We start from the raw sequence: 17,702 nt of genomic DNA on the forward strand, positions 1-17,702 counted from the left end.
CTGGAGAGATCGGATATAGGGCGCTGTAGGATTTTATCTTGTCACTTCTCTTGTTCAGTATATCTGGAAGGCTGCTCAGGCAGACTGATCACCAGTAGGGAGATGGCATTCATCTGTCTCCCTCTCATTAAATGCCAATTCTGCTATTTCCTCAGTGCCTAACTGAGATTTGGATAAGGCTGGGTGTAAAATTACAGATGGAGTCTGGACAAGATGGCAATGATGCAGATGGGTAGGAAAATTCATCTATAGGAATGGAGGAGGATTGTGCAGTAAGGGCAACAATGTGGTTCTTTTCCAGAATGATTCATGGCTTCAGCAGGCTGTTATAGCCTTTGCTGTTTCTGAGTAATCAGATATGTTGGCAATGGCAGCTATAGTCTATCTCGGATTCATAACATGAGTGACAACCTTTAAATCCCTACATACTTTGGGACCCAGTAATTTGGGAATTCATTTCCTACATCTTGCCGCGGCTGCTAGGGTGTTGGGCATCAATGCCTGGAACTTGGCTTTTCAAGACTATCAGCAGATATTCTCAGTGTTTTGTTCTTCCCCTGACTCCTTAAAAACCCACATTTGATGAGCTTCAGATCACTCAAAAGAGAGCTTAATGATAAGCATGGTTGTGTTAGATATGGACACTTTGTTCAGGCCAACACTAAAAATTACAAGTAGCGACATGGAAGATGACACGTCAAGCATCTAATCACTCTTGCCCAAAAAATCTTTTTTTTTTTTTTTTTTTTTTTTTTAACATCTAGCTTCGGTCTGTAGCCAGACTTAATTTCATAGATTCTATCTTTATTATTAAACAATGGAATTTCTCAGTGCTCCTTCTACTTCTTGCAATAGGTTCACTCTGTTATCCTTTATTCATCAATTTTAGAGATAAAACAATACATAAATGAACCAAAAACAAAGAAATTCTCTTCTGCAAAATTATTCTGTGTAACTGCATTTCCCACAGTGTGTCCTGAAATACAATCATTTCAGAATAGCAGGATCAAAATCAGCCTTCAACAGCCAATGCCAGTACCAGGTCCTTGTTTTATTTAAAAATGGTTTTGTGTGTATTAGCCCATATCACCAAGATTAATGTGTATACAGTGTGAAATGCAGTTTTTCTGATACTTTTCTATAATTTAGGAGTTGGTACTGTAATTGGGTTTGCTACACTTGTAAACTAACTATTAGTTGGATAACTGTGCATAGAAGAAACTAATGTAGTTAGTAGTCTTCTTCACTAGTTATTAACTTAAAAAAAACTCTGTAGCTTCCAAGGCCAATAGCATTGATTACAATTACAGTATATCAGAGTCTGTGGTCTTGCATAAAAGATAGTAAAGAGAGCCCAAGAGTACCACTAGATTTAATTGCATTGGCCTAAACACCTATACTAGCACTATCATCAATTGTCTAACAAGATATCTGATTGTTATTAGCTCAGAGTGAATAAATTCTTTTGAACAGCCACTGATTTATAGTTGAAGTACAAAGCAACATCACAATGTTGATGGAATAGGAAGACTAAGAACAGAGTCCCTTGTTCATTTCCTATTTCGGAACTGAGAAAGAGTGTTGAAAGAAGCTTTTAAAACACAAGCTAGACCTATGTTTAGCTGTCAGGCCCAAAGTTTTCCTGAAAAGAGATTGTAGGAAGTGGGACAGCTGTACAGTGCAGTGGGTAAAAAATGTGCTTGCTACCATTACGAAGACTGGTGTTCTATCCTGTTATTAAAGAGGAAATTTGGACAGCCTTCCACACAGCATCACAACTCTAGTAGTAGAGACATCTTTTGCTGGTAGGTAATTGGTATTTATTGGTTCTGTTTAGAACATCATGTGAAGAAAGGTTTTGTTGTTGGATTTGTTATGAAGTATTTTACTACTATTTATCACATCTGACCTCATTAATGGAGTAGAATGAATAAACTATTGAAGGGAGTGGAGGGAGGATCTATTGGCTGCAATTCAATCCATATAAGACAGATCATGTTGGTTGGGAGAAGGAGCCATATGATTATACACATATACTTCAGTGAGAGAGTACAAACGCCATTTGTTAAATACGGCTGCAGAACCCATGCAGTTTTAAGAAGATACTTGATTGCTCCTAGATGCCCAGGTTATGGACATGGTCAAGTACACTTTCTTTCAACTGCATTTGCTGAGACAAGTAACCCTCACCTTGAGATTGGTTTATGGTAATTAGCTACATGACGAGACCACTTGGAAACTAGAGCTAAGGAAGAACATGAGCTAGTTTATTAGGTGGAGTTTCGTGCTGAGAGTTTATCATCAATAAGCTTCTGGGTGGAATTCAAGGCAAGGATTTTAACCTATTAAGAAAGCCCTGAATGATTTAGGCCCTAATTACGTGAGAGATCACAGCTGAAAAGGAGCTGGAGCTACTTTGATCTAGGAGGTAGCACTCTTCATGAGATACTCTCTACTCTTAAATTCACTCTTCCTTTGGTCCAAAAGTTGGACAAATACATGACTGAATTATTTTCTTAGGTATTGAGCGGTGGACGTTAAGGGGTAGTTTTATTGTAACTGCTGAGAGTCTTCATCATTATTATGTATATTTATTTAGTGTGGGATGACCAGTACATTTTGATGATTCTGAGAAAGATAACTGTGTAAAGGCACCTCTAAAAGTTTAAATAAAAATGGATTAAATTTAATATCAACACACACAAGTAGAATCAGAGAACACTATGTTGTACTGCCAGTGGGGAAAAATCTGAGCTGAGGAGCCAACAATTTTAACCATGTATTTGAGAGAATCATCAAGATGCTTAGTTCACACAGTGATGCATGCATGTGCTGATTCAGTTTTAAATTGTTCTTCAATCTACAAAATAGTCCTCTACAATGCCAAAGGGTTTTTTGGGGAGAATATACTGTGCCAGGCAACAATTTCAAATATATGGAAGTTATTGACTGTACTCAAACTGCACATATGAAGTTACCACTTATTTATATACTATTTTTTACAGAGTATCAAAAGATCAATTGATTACCTCCAAAACAGTGTAGACTGTTTTACAGAATGATTAACAAAAACACAAATGAACTGAATATGCTCTTTTCAGTTAATTTTTTTTAATTTCAGTAACTATTTATTAATAGTTTTGGAATTTTTTTCTCAAATCACTACCAGTTTCAGTGTTAAGTTTTATCATCACTTATTAATTTTTCCAAACAAGTTGCTGCTGTCAGTAACTAACATTAGTGACTTCTACCCACTTTTTCCCTCTATACTCTTAAAATAATCTGATGTATTTTTTTTCTTCTTACAGGATGAAAACATAATGCGTTCCATGCAGCTCTTTGAAAATGTGATTTAACAATGTGGTTTACTCTGCAATTAATGGACAAATGTGAACTATTCTGCAACATTACTTAAAGCTGGATTTGCCACATTTACCATATGTAGGATTGCTCAGCTTTACACTGAGACACGTATTATGCAAATAAGTTTTGTTTTATTATAAAGCATTCCTCCCAAAGGTTAGGATGTAATAATTTGTCCTTTATCCAATGGGATATTCTAAAAATATTAGGTTTTACCCCACAACTCCCAAAAATAGCATAGCATCTGCCATTATACAGCTTTATTACCATTCCAACCCCTAGATACAAGAGGCTTTAACACAAGGAGATCAGAAATAGCTGTTTTTGATACTTGTTTGTTATGGATTCAGCCCCAGAATTTTAAGTGTCTTAAAAATCCTTAAAAAGTATCAGCCTCTGTTTTACAGAGAAATCACCCTGTATTTCTTTTTCACATTTGTATGGTGTAATACTCATTTTTACATAATACTTTGAGTAAAGATTGGTACAGTTGATGAGCAATACATCTCCTGTAACAACATCCAATTTTATTTGGCCTTCTTTCCTCTTTTACTGAAGCCCAGCTAATTTACATAAGAGGAAGAAATCTTTTTTATAATAAAAAATTTAATGACTCAGATAGACATATAACACTGATAGGTATTAAATAGATCATCCTTACCTAATAAATCTGCATTTATGAATTTTTCATGAAATGAGTACCTGAAGTCCTATATATTGTATGTGTAATTCGGGTTGGACTGTCAGTAAAGTTTTCTGCTCAAAATTAAGGACCTGAAAAGGTTCTGAGTTCAAATTTCTTTGTGAAGAAAATCTAATTCTACCATTATTTCCAGAAGTACGTGTCTTACCGGTTTTACTGAGGAAAAAAGGAGATAATGGTCTTTTGAAGCATCCATCTCACTTCAGTGCTCAGAATGCAGTAATATCTAGACAGTCTAATATCTGTATCAGTGGTCTGTTTACTATGAAAAGGGAGTGAAAAAGAAGCAGAAACTTTAGCTATTCACCAATGTTGTTTATAAGCAGTACTACTATTACATTTTTGAGGAACATTAATTCTGTCAAAGTAGGAACAGCTTTAATTCTGGACCTAAAAAAACATAAGTGCACAGACGTGAAAGATTAAAATGGATTATCTTTCCCCCATCACAATTAAGAGATCAAAATTACTATACTATTGTTTTCAGTGATTCCAGGCCAATATTTTGAAATGCTACTGAAGATATGCCAATCTTTATTGTGACATTTCTGCACAAAAGATGTGAAGAGGCTACTGGAGTAGAAAGAATGCTGCAACTATTATTTTGCAAAAATAAATCAGGTATCTATTCTGGTGTAGAGATGGAATGTTGAAGGCTGCTCTGCTATCACCAGTGTAGGAATAAGAGTAGTACAATACATGTACACCTGAAATTTGCTGTAGTGTGTTTGTGTAAACTAAATGTGCACATTTTGTAAAAAAATAAAAATAAAAAAAATTATATATATAAAAATAAAATACAAGAAAGAAAAAACAAGCAGAATGTTTTTGTTTTTTGAAAAAATACTAGACTACAGGCATTTCTTTAACCAAATGGATTTACTGTTTCAATACACACATCTGAATTAAGTATTAAACTGTTAATTCAGTACTGTGCTAAGATTTAAGTTCCCAATGTGACAGTTTTCAAAATAAAGGGTTACTGGGATGGAATATGAAAAACAGTATTCCAATATCAACACCTGATTATTTTACACTACTAGAGCAACACTGTACAACTAGTTTTAAATCAGTTCTTTTGTAACAGAAAACACATTTTCATCTCTAACACTCATCATGGAAAGAAATCATTGCAAGTTTTACCTATGTAAAATAAATATGTATATGCACGTTAGCAGGGAGTTAGTTACTGCTTAATTAATAATTACAATCAAATTCTACCTTTTATGTAACATTTGATAACACCGTAAGTGTGGCAGAATTATTTAAGGAAATAGGAATGTACAGCAAAAATGAATTAACATTTACTTTGTTTACAGCTGAAACAATGAATGGTAGATAACCAATAAATGACTAACTGTAAACATAAGACTGGATACACAAATAGATTTATATAATAACAATGATATAACTGTTTGCCACAATTACAAGATATTACGGACACAATTCACTTAATCTTCATTTTTCTCCCAAACCAGATTACAGAATGTTTGTGGTTAGTTTTATTAGAATAAATTGTACCATAAGGAAATTCCAACAGCATCCACAGTCAGCTTCTGACGCCCACAACCACACCATGCAGTGTAAATGACTAGAGGGGTCTCTCGTTCACGAGGAGATGGAACAATAGGTTGGAATTTTAGATTTGATGATAGCAACACTCTCCTGTTGATAAAAATGAAGTTTACACAGTATGAAGCACTTAGTTCTGAAGGCAACTAAGGGAAGTATCTGAGTTATAACATTTCCTTAAAATTATACATATCTAAACACCCATCATACAAACTAAACTATTAAAAGAGAGTTGAAGACAAAAAAAACATTAAATATTTTGAGAGAGATCAAATCTCTCTCTCATAGGAAAAGTAACAGAGACAAATAACTTAAAAAAAACCATGCAAAGAAATGATAAAATAACAGAAGAAAATAGATGGGAGAGGTAGGTTTTATGTACCACTGATTTGTGGGTTATCTATTAACTACTGCTAAGTTCTTGCTGCTCTCACTCTAATTTTTTTTTTTTTTTTTTTTTAAAGGCTCTCGCGCACACAGAGAAAACATACAGGATTTAAAAATTCCATAGATCACGTGTCTTGCTGGGAAAATTGTTTTTAAATAATACCATTTACAGGGCATCATTATTTTCCTCTTCAATATTTGAAGCGAGTACCCAAGAAGGGGTGGAGGGGGGGGGAAGAAAAGAATGAAAGAAAATCAAATGCCCAATTCGAAAGCCTTCTTACAAATGTAATTCTCAATTAAATCAATAAAAGCCGTGTGTTTGACAAAGGCAGAATTAATCCTCGATAAGAGTTAGGAGATAATTTAAAGACAACAAGGGAGGAGTGAGAGAACTTAAAGAAGGGTTCAATAATGGTTGGTAAAGAGAATTTCTCTTACGAAAAGGGAACAGGAAGAGAGGGTAGAAAACAGGACAAAAGAAGAACTGGAAATCAGAAAGTAGAATACAAAAACGTATATGCTCTTTGTATGTGTGTATATATATCTCCTCAATATATGTTTCACTCTATATGCATCCGAAGAAGTTGGCTGTAGTCCACGAAAGCTTATGCTCTAATAAATTTGTTAGTCTCTAAGGTGCCACAAGTACTCCTGTTCTTTTTTGCGGATACAGACTAACATGGCTGCTACTCTCAAAAATGTATCAGATATATGCAATATCTCTTACTTTTTATATACAGAATTTTAGTATTTCTTAGTAATTGTTTTATTATTGCTTTAGAAAAAATCTTGCTTGTTTGGGAAGACAAAATGTTAATAGAAATGGAACTTGGATCAAACTGATGCTTACTGTCGGACATTTAAATACTTTAGGTTAACTAAAGCCAGTATTTTAAAAACATTACATGTCACTGCAGTAGATAAACTTTTTTCCTCACAAATTTCAAGCCCTGAAAGTAGAACTATAGAGCTCTTCTGGTGTCTAGGGAGGAAAAGAATAGCAAATGTTCCATCTCACCAGTAAGTATGCACACACCTCCTAGCAGAAACAGTTTAATGTTTTAGACAATTATCTTGCAAAGGGCATCTGTGTGGACAGGCACTTACTTCTCAATGGAGTCCCATTGAATGGGACTTAGCGTGAGAGTAAGAGGCCTGCTGTATGGATCCCTATGTAGGTGTGGATCCTTAGAATGTCATGTTAAGGTGTGCGCCTACGTTTCTTAAAAAGGAGCACAAGAAATTAGTGTGGGGATGTATGACAATAATTTAAAATAAAAAAGTATTCTCTATAGAAATGTAAAATAAAAGGCTATAAGTGACTATGTATTACATGAAGTAGATTCTATTTCTTTTCTAGGTCACCATTCATATACAGGAAAATAAAGCTATTTTCACATTATGAATCAATACACAACACCACTAGGCCCCAAACCTGCAAAATCTACACATATGCTGCATTTTACATATAGAGTAGTCACAGCATGTAGAGTTAAGCACATATATAAGTGTTTGCAGGATCAAAGCTCTAATTTGAAGGATTCAGAGACTTGAACTCAAAAGTTTTCTTGACATGATTTAAATTCAAGTATGTTTTTATATTTTCTAACAAAATGTAAAATGCAGAGAATAATCTGTTCAACTCACCTTTCCACCATACTGCTCTAGCTTTTGTAAGGCAACAGTGATCTGCTCTTTGAATTTCTTGTCCATTAACCTCTTTGAAATCTATTGGAAAAAATAAAATATAAATATAACTTGGAAAGAAAATGATTGAAGTACAATGTATGAAAACCAACCACATTTACTTTTGCTTTAGAATACTGCTTCACCTTAATTCAGGAAAATAAAAGCAAAAAGACTCATTACTTTATGCATAGTAGGTAATTCCAAAGTAAGACACATGGTCAAAAGCAAAAGGGGAAAACGAAGTTTTTTGTAACGAAAAACATAGCTTTGCAGAAAATGCTCAGTTATTGCAATGACGGGTAGCAGTATAAAATCCGAAGACAGACAGCTTTTATATTTGTTTGCAACTATTTTTGATGCAAAACAAGGGTACCAAGAGGAATATGAAATAGTTAGTCTGGAGAGTTCCTTTGTCTGTGCCCCTTTGTTTGTTAGGGCTCTCCCTCCCTGGCCTCTTACACAGTGGGGAAAAACAGGGAACTTTAGTAGTCCTTGCCCTGGTTTCTCAGGTTTCCCTGCCAGGCCTCTCTGCCTGGAGAGATTTGGCAGTTTCTCACCCCAATGGATCTGTCTCTTCCCTCTCAGGCCTTTCTACCTGGAGAGTTATTCACTTTCTGCCCTGATTGCTCAAGATCTTCTCCCCCAGGCCTATTTACCTGGAGAGCTTTTATAATCTTTGCCTCTTTTGGTCAGGGTTCCTTCCCAGGCCTCTCTTACCTGGAGAGATTTTCCAATTCAGGCTCCTTCCTTAAGTAGCTCTGCAACACACCTATTAATTTTGCCCTGCTTCCTCAGAATACTTCTCTCCCAGGCCTTTCTACCTGGAGAGCTTTTATAATCCTTGTCCCCTTTTTAGCAGGGTTCCCTCTCAGGCCTTTCTACCTGGAGAGCTATTCATGGTAGTCTCTGCCCTTGTCTATCAGGGTTGCTCTCCCAGTCCTCTCTACCTGGAGAGCTTTTAACATCTCATTGCCCCAGTTAATCAGGGTTCCTCTTTGTCTGGAGAGGTTTTCATTGTTCAGGCTCTCTGGGAGCTCCTTCTATTCAGAGCAAACCTATCTCAAAGGTGGGCTTGACCAAAGGTACCCTTTAGCCATGTTTCTCAGCCAAGGGAGGAGGGGGGGGGCTTCTTGTTTAGCTTACATTAGGAAGTCCACCACCAGGTCTTTGGCAATACCCTTATCTTCCTCAGAGAAATACAAAGTGACCACAGCCCGGGCCCCCCCTTTTTGTAGGTACCCCATACAGTGCATGTAACCCTCCATAATCAGTGGCATGTCAGAATTTATCACGTGGGGTGTTCAGATGGTAAAAGCCTGTAAGCTGGTTAACAGAGCTGGGATTTCTCCAGAAATAAAAACTCTTACTGTGGCCTCCTGATCTGGAGAGGAATCCTTCTGGATTCATCTGCACGTACACTCTTCAAAGTTAAGGATCTCTCTATCCAGGTTAAGATCCCTTCCAGGACTTCCAAAGATCAGGGACTGTACTGTTTTTCCCACTGCTTTCAATACCTGGCTTAGCAACACCTACTTTTGTTCTTTCTGTACCCACACTATTGTGTGGATGATATTCAGCAGGTTAGGACCATTTTTAGCTTCCTTTTTCCTCTGAGAAGAACTCTTCTTTTTAGCAGAGGTCCAGTTGTTGCCCTGCTTTGCCACTATATCATGATCCTGGGTTTTTAGATCCATGGTTCGGCAGGTGAGTGTATGTCCCTATCCAAGCCATCTTCCTTCTGTACTGGCGTCAGTCCACAAAACTCCAGCTTTCTCCTTACCCGAGTTGGACTTTGACCCTGGCTGGACCTTGATCAGGTTTTGGAGCTTGGTCAGCTCCTTTTGCAGCAGTAAGCACCGTTGGTCCGCCGTTTCGTTTTCAACTTTGAGATGAGTCAGCTCTTGCTCCTGTTTTACTGCTTGCCCTACAATCCTTTCCCACGAAGAGCAGATTTCTTCCAGATCCTGCCAGTATTGAGCTACCTGTATCCGTAGTTCCAGGATTTCAGCCTGATTCCGATCAGCCATAGCAGCCTTCTCTTCTAGCTTACCCCAGTCCTTTACAGTAGAGGCTTACTGTGTAGCTGAGGGGGCTATTGCCATTATTGCAGCACTGTTGTACATGGGAACTTAGTGTTTGTGCCACAGGACACCTGCTTCTTTATTAGACTGATACCCACTCCTTTCGTGAGGCCTTTCTGGGTGCCTAGCCCATCAACCAACCCACTGGTATCCACACAAGCCTCATGGTACTCTCTGGCCTTAGTCTCTGGCTTTTTTCCCAGTATGGTAAGCTGCTCCTCAAAGGCTTGCCGGGTCCTTTCTAGATTCAGCTTCTGCTGCTGCCTTTCTTTCAGAATTCTGAAAGGAGAGAGTTTCTCTCTCATGTACCTCTATTTCTGTATGGGTCCACTGGTCTCTATAATAGGCAGAGCATTCCCTCTCCAAAACAAGGAGATGCTCCAACTCTTTCTGTCTATCTTTTAGATTGGAGACCTCCTCCTCCAAGTTTTAGTTCAGCTCACCTCCTTCACCTCCCTATCATCTTTTGTGTACCCAGTGTCTCGCTCACTAAGCAGACACGTTTTGCTTTCCTTGGATACCTGTTTACATTTGGCCGCCAGTGCCAGCTTTACCTTCTCAAGGTCGGCTGTCTCCTGCTTGGTCTGTCCCAGCTGCTTGGTCAGCTCTTTCACCATTTGAAAACGTGTCTGTTCTATTCCCTGGACCTGGGTCTTGTAAGCCTTTAACCTGTTATTTAGTTAATACCAGAGAGCATTCATCTTGTTCTGCAGGTTGTAGGGGTGCCTGGTGCCCAACCAAGGGTCCTGACTATCAGTCATTCTCTGAGCTCCCAGGCTCTGTGAAACAGGTTTCCCTCTGTCTCCAACACCACCTGTCAGGGAACCCTGCTGTCCCTCAGAGCTTCTTATTGGGCTCTTCTCCACAGGAGTAATTTCAGGCCCTGCTTCAGTTCCTGCGACACATTAGGTACATTCCCCATATTCTCTTCCCTCAGGACAGACACTGGAGGCTGGGTCTTCCCTTCAGCAAAAGGGTTGTTCGAGACCCACAACTGCTTTCCCATTTCTATCACATGGGCCTCAATCCTTCTTCCTTGTCTACCAGGTTTGCCAATTACAGGGAGTCCTGGGACTATGATCGTACCAGTACTGCCTTTCTGAGTTAGAGGGTTTTTTTTTGGGGGGGGGGGGGAGGCAATACCTTCTTATGTGGCCCATTTCCCCACAATGGGGGGGGGGGGGGAAACAAAAAAACCTGTCCCTGGGGCAGCCTTCCAAGTCCTAAACGGAGTCCCAACGGTCCTCTGTTCTGCCTTAACTATAACCTGGGCCTCAGCCATTCGTGGTTGGGTGTCTTTATTCACGTGGCCTTCACTGGCCCTGCAGCTCTTCTTATGCATGCTGGGCCCTGATTGGCTGCTTCCCACACAGCCACTCTAGGTAGCTCGGAGGACCTCTCTACTGCCCTTTTCTGGGGTGGAGTGTGGCAGGGCCATAAGGCCTTCAGCAGGGGGCCTCCGGACCTAGTCCTCCCCATCACAGCAACTTTAATGGGTTTTGTTACTAAATATTAATATTTAAAATTCAGAGGTAATTTTATAATAAATAAACAATGTCTCTTCAAAACACTAACTAATTTGTCTCAGTCTTTAGGGAGTTTTAGTGTACAAATTGTTCTTTTGGTCTAGTAGCTATACTGAATGTTAGAGCACTATAATTCACCATATAATAAAATAAATCTATGGATCGCTGCTAAAGCTTATCAAGAAATGCCTTTCATGGAATAGCTGAAAGTTCCATCATCTTTGTGTGAAATGACAGGAACTCTCTAAACGAAAGTAACATAAGAAATGAAGAGGCACAGTTACTGTGTCAATTTTTTGTACTTACGCTTGTGAGTAGGTGTTTCAGCTGATCATTAAGAGCAGGGCCAACGATGGCACTCAGCTGTACCAAAGCATTCAATCCTCTTTCAAATACTTCACCGTTTGAATGGGCCTTGCAAGGGGGGGAAAAAATTAAACTGCTATCAAACAGTAATCCTCAATCAAATGTGCAAGCTTGCTAAAACAGCAATCTCTTGAGTACAATAATTAGCACTTACACAGTGCTTTACTTTTTCAAAGCACTGAAACTAATGTTTGAAGAGGTTTCGAAACACAAGTACAGCATTATAGAATATGTTAATATCAAGCATGTAACATTTAAATGCCAATGTATTTTTGGAGGGGAAAAGGAAACAAACAACACAGCACAGCATCCAATATTGGATTCTAATGGCAAGTTTCAGAAGTTTTTCAGAATGAAACAGACTTTTTCATTTATTCTGTAGTGTGACAACTAATCATTTATTTATTTGATAGGAGAGCAAGCTAGGTAGTTAAACAACATGCAGTATCTTTGGGGGGAACATATTTTATGATGTTTATGTAACACTGTGGGACAGGGAATGTGATTATGTTCTACTCCCTGGGGGAGGGTTACCAGAGCTCCTTCAGGAATTAAAACAGTGTGTATGGGGGTGATTACGGTGAAATACTCACTGAAAATCTCCAGAGAGAAATCACCTCCTTGGGGAGGTTCACATATACTGATTCAAACTGGGTTCCTGGGACTAGGAAAATAAAGCATTTTTGGCTTAAAAAGGCTGTGTGTGAACTGACTCAGGGTCTTCTTTTTGATCCAGCAAAAGGACAAGACCTTCCATACAGAGCGGCCCCAACCATGTGAAATACTTTGGCCTACTAGGGCCCCATAAGACTGATGGGTGGCTCCTGGTATGTTTAGTGAGGGTTTCAATCAGTTTATTGTTTTTTATTATGTCTTCTCTGTAATGCTTTCACCTTAAAAATAAATGTACTTGCTTAGAAAGAGCTGTGTGGTAACTTATAATGTCTGGCAATACACTGCTCATAGCCCTTGGAGACAGAAATCAATTTTACAGGTGCTGGCCATTAGGTAGACTTGCTTGCTGGGGCTATCCCAGTGTAAGGCAGGGCTATGTGCAGGCTTAAAACTCCATGTCAGATGGGAGTGAGGCAAGGGTCCCCACACAGAGACTGGTGATGGCTGCAGACCTGAGACCTGACTGGGCACTCCCGAAGTGAAACATGAAGGATAGAATACAGGTGCAGTTACTCTGAAACTGTGACAAGTCCATCTACAGAATCTCAGTTTTAGTCAGGTGTTTGCTACATTACCCCTTAACATTTTTAAAAAGCATTAAAGAAATGTGGATTAGCTGGAATTATAGTATAGTAAGTAATATTTTAGCTAATAAATCAGTAAACCCAGAGTAACTATTGTAGTGTTAGGTTGGAAGAAGATATTGAATGAGGTTCCTGCAAGGATCTATTGTGGATCATTAACATATGTGTTACAGAACACTAATGACTGTTTTGTGTAATGATCAATTATGTATTATACTGGATTGTAGTGGTAATGGGAGGATTAGATGTATATGAAGTACTTCTTAGGCCTCAGAGAAATGCATTTAGTTTTCAGCATTACATTGTAAGAAGACAAGTGGGAAAAAGTTCAGAGGTAAAGGATAAACATTGAAAAAGTTTGAATAACTAGAACTGCCAGAATAGGCCTAGGGAACTGATAAAGACTATAAATATTACCATAGGCGCCGCCTTCTGCTCTCACTGGTGGGTGCTCGACCCCCCCCCCCCACTTCCAACTCCTTCCCCAAAGTCCCCGCCCCAACTCTGCCCCCTCCCTGTCCCTATTCCAACTCCTTCCCCAAATCCCCGCCCCACCTCTTCCCCACCTCCTCCCGAGTGCGCCACATTCCCGCTCCTCCTCCTCCCTGCTAACGCCGCCAAACAGTTGTTTGACGGCGGGAAGCGCTGGGAGGTAGGCGGAGGAGTGGGGATGCGACGCGCTCAGGGGAGGAGGAGGAGGAAGAGGAAGTGGGGAGTGAGGGGAGTTTGGCTGGCAGTAGGTGCAGAGCACCCACTAATTTTTCCCCGTGGGTGCTGCAGCCCTGGAGCACCCACGGAGTGGGCGCCTATGAATATTACTTGACTCATCTGTAGTGCCCGTAACGTAAGGATCTCAAAGAATTTTCAAATATTAATCCATCCCTGTAAAACCCATGGGGTAAATAACAATTACGATCCTTTTTATAGGTGAACAAATGGAGGCACAGCAAAATTAAATGACTTGGCTCAATTCATACAGCAAGTCAGTGGGAAAACTAGAAATAGAATCCTGAAAAGAGAGTTGGGCCCAGATCCTCAAAGGGAGCTAGGCATTGCAATGCTGAACCTCTGAGCATGCCGATCACATCAGGCCCCAAAGACAAAACAGGCACTTCTCCGCCTATCTTGCCCTGGCTCATGGATAACAATAAGGCTTAGGTGGGAGAGAGGAATCCAGATGCCTAGAGTGAGGCAGCAGTGTGCATGCTCAGAGGCAGATACTTACATGCCTAGGGAACTTTTAGTGGAAATTTAGCACTGAGTGAGTTCAGGTTCCTACAGGGCTGGATAGCAGCCAAGTGGGGGGGTTTCAGGATTGCAAAGAAGTCTAAATCTGGGGTTTAGGCACCTAAGTATCTTTGCAGATCGGGGCCATTGTATTAAGAGTCCCCATACAGGTCTATTCCATTTTGCCTTACCATAACCTTTCAATTCCTTCAAATGCATTACTATAATACACATTTTTAAAAAGCATGCTTAATCCCATTTTCTAATGTTATTCCTCTTTCCCCATTGATCTATTCCATTTCATTCTTTGAACCCTTTTAATTTTATTTCAATCCTTGCATAAAACAGTCTTATCTATTTGCTCTGGGGTCTGTTTATTTTACCTCCAATTATATGCATATTATACACAAAGCACAATGATGTTGAAGTTCTATTGGTGCCTATTTCATAGAAACATAGAATATCAGGGTTGGAAGGGACCTCAGGAGGTCATCTAGTCCAACCCCCTGCTCAAAGCAGGACCAATTCCCAACTAAATCATCCCAGCCAGGGCTTTGTCAAGCCTGACCTTAAAAACCTCTAAGGAAGGAGATTCCACCATCTCCCTAGGTAACCCATTCCAGTGCTTCACCACCCTCCTAGTGAAAAGGTTTTTCCTAATATCCAACCTAAAATTCCCCCATTGCAACTTGAGACCATTACTCCTTGTTCTGTCATCTGGTACCACTGAGAACAGTCTAGATCCATCCTCTTTGGAACCCTCTTTCAGGTAGTTCAAAGCAGCTATCAAATCCCCCTCATTCTTCTCTTTTGCAGACTAAACAATCCCAGTTCCCTCAGCCTCTCCTCATAAATCATGTGCTCCAGCCCCCTAATCATTTTTGTTGCCCTCCGCTGGACTCTTTCCAATTTTTCCACATCCTTCTTGTAGTGTGGGGCCCAAAACTGGACACAGTACTCCAGATGAGGCCTCACCAATGTCGAATAGAGGGGAATGATCATGTCCCTCGATCTGCTGGCAATGTCCCTACTTATACAGCCCAAAATGCCGTTAGCCTTCTTGGCAACAAGGGCACATTGTCGACTCATATCCAGCTTCTCATCCACTGTAACCCATAGGTCCTTTTCTGCAGAACTGCTTCCTAGCCATTCGGTCCCTAGTCTGTAGCAGTGCATGGGATTCTTCTGTCCTAAATGCAGGACTCTGCACTTGTCCTTGTTGAACCTCATCAGGTTTCTTTTGGCCCAATCCTCTAATTTGTCTAGGTCCCTCTGTATTTCCCACACTCTGAGTATGTCTACACTGCAACGTAAGACCAAGGTTAATGGGAATTCAGTTAACTTAGCTGGCCTGTGTTAGGGAACCCTAGGCTTGAGCATCTACATTATATTTTAACCCTAGATTAAGAATTTTCTGACCTGTGCTCGAACCTAGTGCTCTGGTGTCCACGCTGCAGTGTGCAGAGCCATATCAAAATAATTATATCTCAGAGTCCCTAGTGCACTCCTCCTTCCCCTCCCCCAAAATGTGGTCACTCTAGCCTTAGGAACATGATACACTGTGGGAAAACTTTACTGCCCACCCTGCACATTACCAGGAAGCACCCCGCTTTGCAAAAGGCTTGATCGGTTCGCTCTCCATTGCCCACCCAGGAGGCTCTCTGATAATGTGCTTGCAGATTGGTGCTCAGAATAGAATGGGTTAACGCTCACCTAAGCTGCCTCCATTTTCCAACGGGGAGGGAGGGAAGGGACTTCTGTTTTCAACAGAGTGCAGATTCTTGGGATAGAGAGGACTAAGGAAGATGTGGGATACTTCCAGATAACTCCCACGACCTGAGTCAAGTGGGGTTGCGACTACTCTGCAAAGTAATAAGGCTCGGACCCTGCTTGACTTGAGCTTGGACCCTCCAGCTCTGCAAGATCCTGGGACCCTGGGTCCCAGCCCTGGGCTAACACAATTGCAGTGTAGATGCAAGGGGGGGGGTTAGCCTTGAGCCCAGGCTCAAGCACAGGCTTACACTGCAGTGTAGACATACTCTCAGAGCCTAAAGAGGCATTTGGGAGCTGCCCCATTTCTCACAGGTTGCTACTGTCATCCCAGGACTCCGACAATTTCCCATCTGCAACACTTGTATCAAACTGACTTTTTTCTTTAGACTTCATCTTTGTAAGAAAAAAAATTCCAAGAGTACAATAAATGAAAAATAAGAGAAACATACCAGAGCAGCCTTTAACACTGGAACTAGACGAGGCAACAAGGGAATTGCTTTTTCAATAGCATCTTCAACCAAGAGTAATTCCTTAAAGCCCTCCTTGGATACAAATGTATATGGGTGTTTTGTCTCTCTTAAACCCTGTTTTATATATATATATGGAAAATATCTTTTGTTAATATGCAACTTTTAACACAACACTACAGTAAAACATCAAAAGGTTCCCTCTAGCAGCAATATATTGCTCATGTTTTATTGCAGCCATTCAAAAACATAAAAACACACTTACTCCACCATGTGGATTCATTGAGTATACCTCTGCTCACTAAATATTCAGGTTTTTTCCTTGATATGTGAAAGAATACGTTTACCCTTTTAATATGGTCATTTTCATCAACAGATGTACTTCTTTATTTTCATTCCATTTTCCCAAACTAATTTCTCCACAGCCCCATGAACAGAAAATAGGATGACCTCTCTAAGGGATTTCCCTACCCTTAATTAAAACAGAACATGGTACAAGGCTGACACTTTAAAGCAGTACAAATGTGCAGGCTCGTGATATCCAGAATCACAGGAGTTACAGGAACTCACAATCTATATGGCAGAAGTCTTTGATTTGTTCTGGGAGAGAAGGTCCCTCAGCCACTTCAAATACTAAGAGATTATTTTTTCTTACAAAAATATCAAACATAGCTCAGGTTCAGCCTAGCATGTCTGATACAGGACTCTAAAGCCTGATCTACACTAAAAAGTTAGGTCTACCCACCTTCATCACTCAAGAGTGTGAAAAATACACACCACTGAACAGTGTAGTTAAATTGACCTGATTCGTCTGTTGACCTAGCTACTGCCTCTTGGGGAGGTGGATTACCTACACTGATGGGACAACCCCTCCTGTCGGCATAGGTAGTGTCTACACTAAAGCGCTGGAGCTGTGCTGCTGTAGAATTTCAAATGTGGACACGCCCTAAATTTAAGTTTGTTGAGATTTCTAGAATGTTTTTTAAGGCAAACTCCCTGCCAAATGTTGGGAAAACAGGAAATAAGACTGGACACAAAGTAATTTGTAGTGACCAGTACAAAGAACAGAGGGTAAGGATAAATTTGAGCATATTTTCTACTAGGTTTCCTGGCTGCTTACTGACTGATTCATTTTGGTTTACAAGGCCCCACTTCCAGTGAGTAAGATTAACTCACTGAAGAGAGGGTTCTCTTTGCATAGTTGGGTTGGACCTAAATTTATTTACACCCAGGAAACTGGTGACTGACAGGAGAATCTCTGAAACCACAAAAGAATCAAAGGATTC

The 17,702-nt window shown here is 40.0% G+C and overlaps 2 protein-coding genes across 15 annotated transcripts in view; one reads left to right on the forward strand and one right to left on the reverse strand.

The window, feature by feature from the left end:
- KCNIP4 (potassium voltage-gated channel interacting protein 4) overlaps positions 1-4,217 on the forward strand; it is a 404,115-nt gene extending 399,898 nt beyond the window's left edge. For all 3 annotated transcript variants that reach the window (XM_005303438.5, XM_065598174.1, XM_065598175.1), the window contains exon 8: positions 3,309-4,217. In XM_005303438.5, the coding sequence (XP_005303495.1) occupies positions 3,309-3,356 (48 nt within the window). In that variant the 3' untranslated portion in view covers positions 3,357-4,217. The remainder of the gene's footprint in view (positions 1-3,308) is intronic.
- The window catches only part of PACRGL (parkin coregulated like), a 38,890-nt gene that overhangs the window by 2,824 nt on the left and 18,364 nt on the right, over positions 1-17,702 (reverse strand). For 7 of the 12 annotated variants that reach the window (XM_065598167.1, XM_065598169.1, XM_065598165.1 and 4 more), the window contains 4 exons: positions 16,399-16,533; positions 11,631-11,738; positions 7,676-7,756; positions 4,927-5,731 (listed from right to left, as the gene is read on the reverse strand). In XM_065598167.1, the coding sequence (XP_065454239.1) occupies positions 5,675-5,731; positions 7,676-7,756; positions 11,631-11,738; positions 16,399-16,533 (381 nt within the window). In that variant the 3' untranslated portion in view covers positions 4,927-5,674. Of the gene's footprint in view, positions 1-4,214; positions 4,329-4,926; positions 5,732-7,675; positions 7,757-11,630; positions 11,739-16,398; positions 16,534-17,702 lie in introns of those variants that run through there. The other 5 variants (XR_010601914.1, XR_010601911.1, XR_010601913.1 and 2 more) reach the window with 1 other exon arrangement.

The sequence above is a fragment of the Chrysemys picta genome, chromosome 5, assembly GCF_011386835.1.
Source record: "Chrysemys picta bellii isolate R12L10 chromosome 5, ASM1138683v2, whole genome shotgun sequence".
In the NCBI taxonomy this organism is placed as follows: domain Eukaryota; kingdom Metazoa; phylum Chordata; order Testudines; family Emydidae; genus Chrysemys; species Chrysemys picta.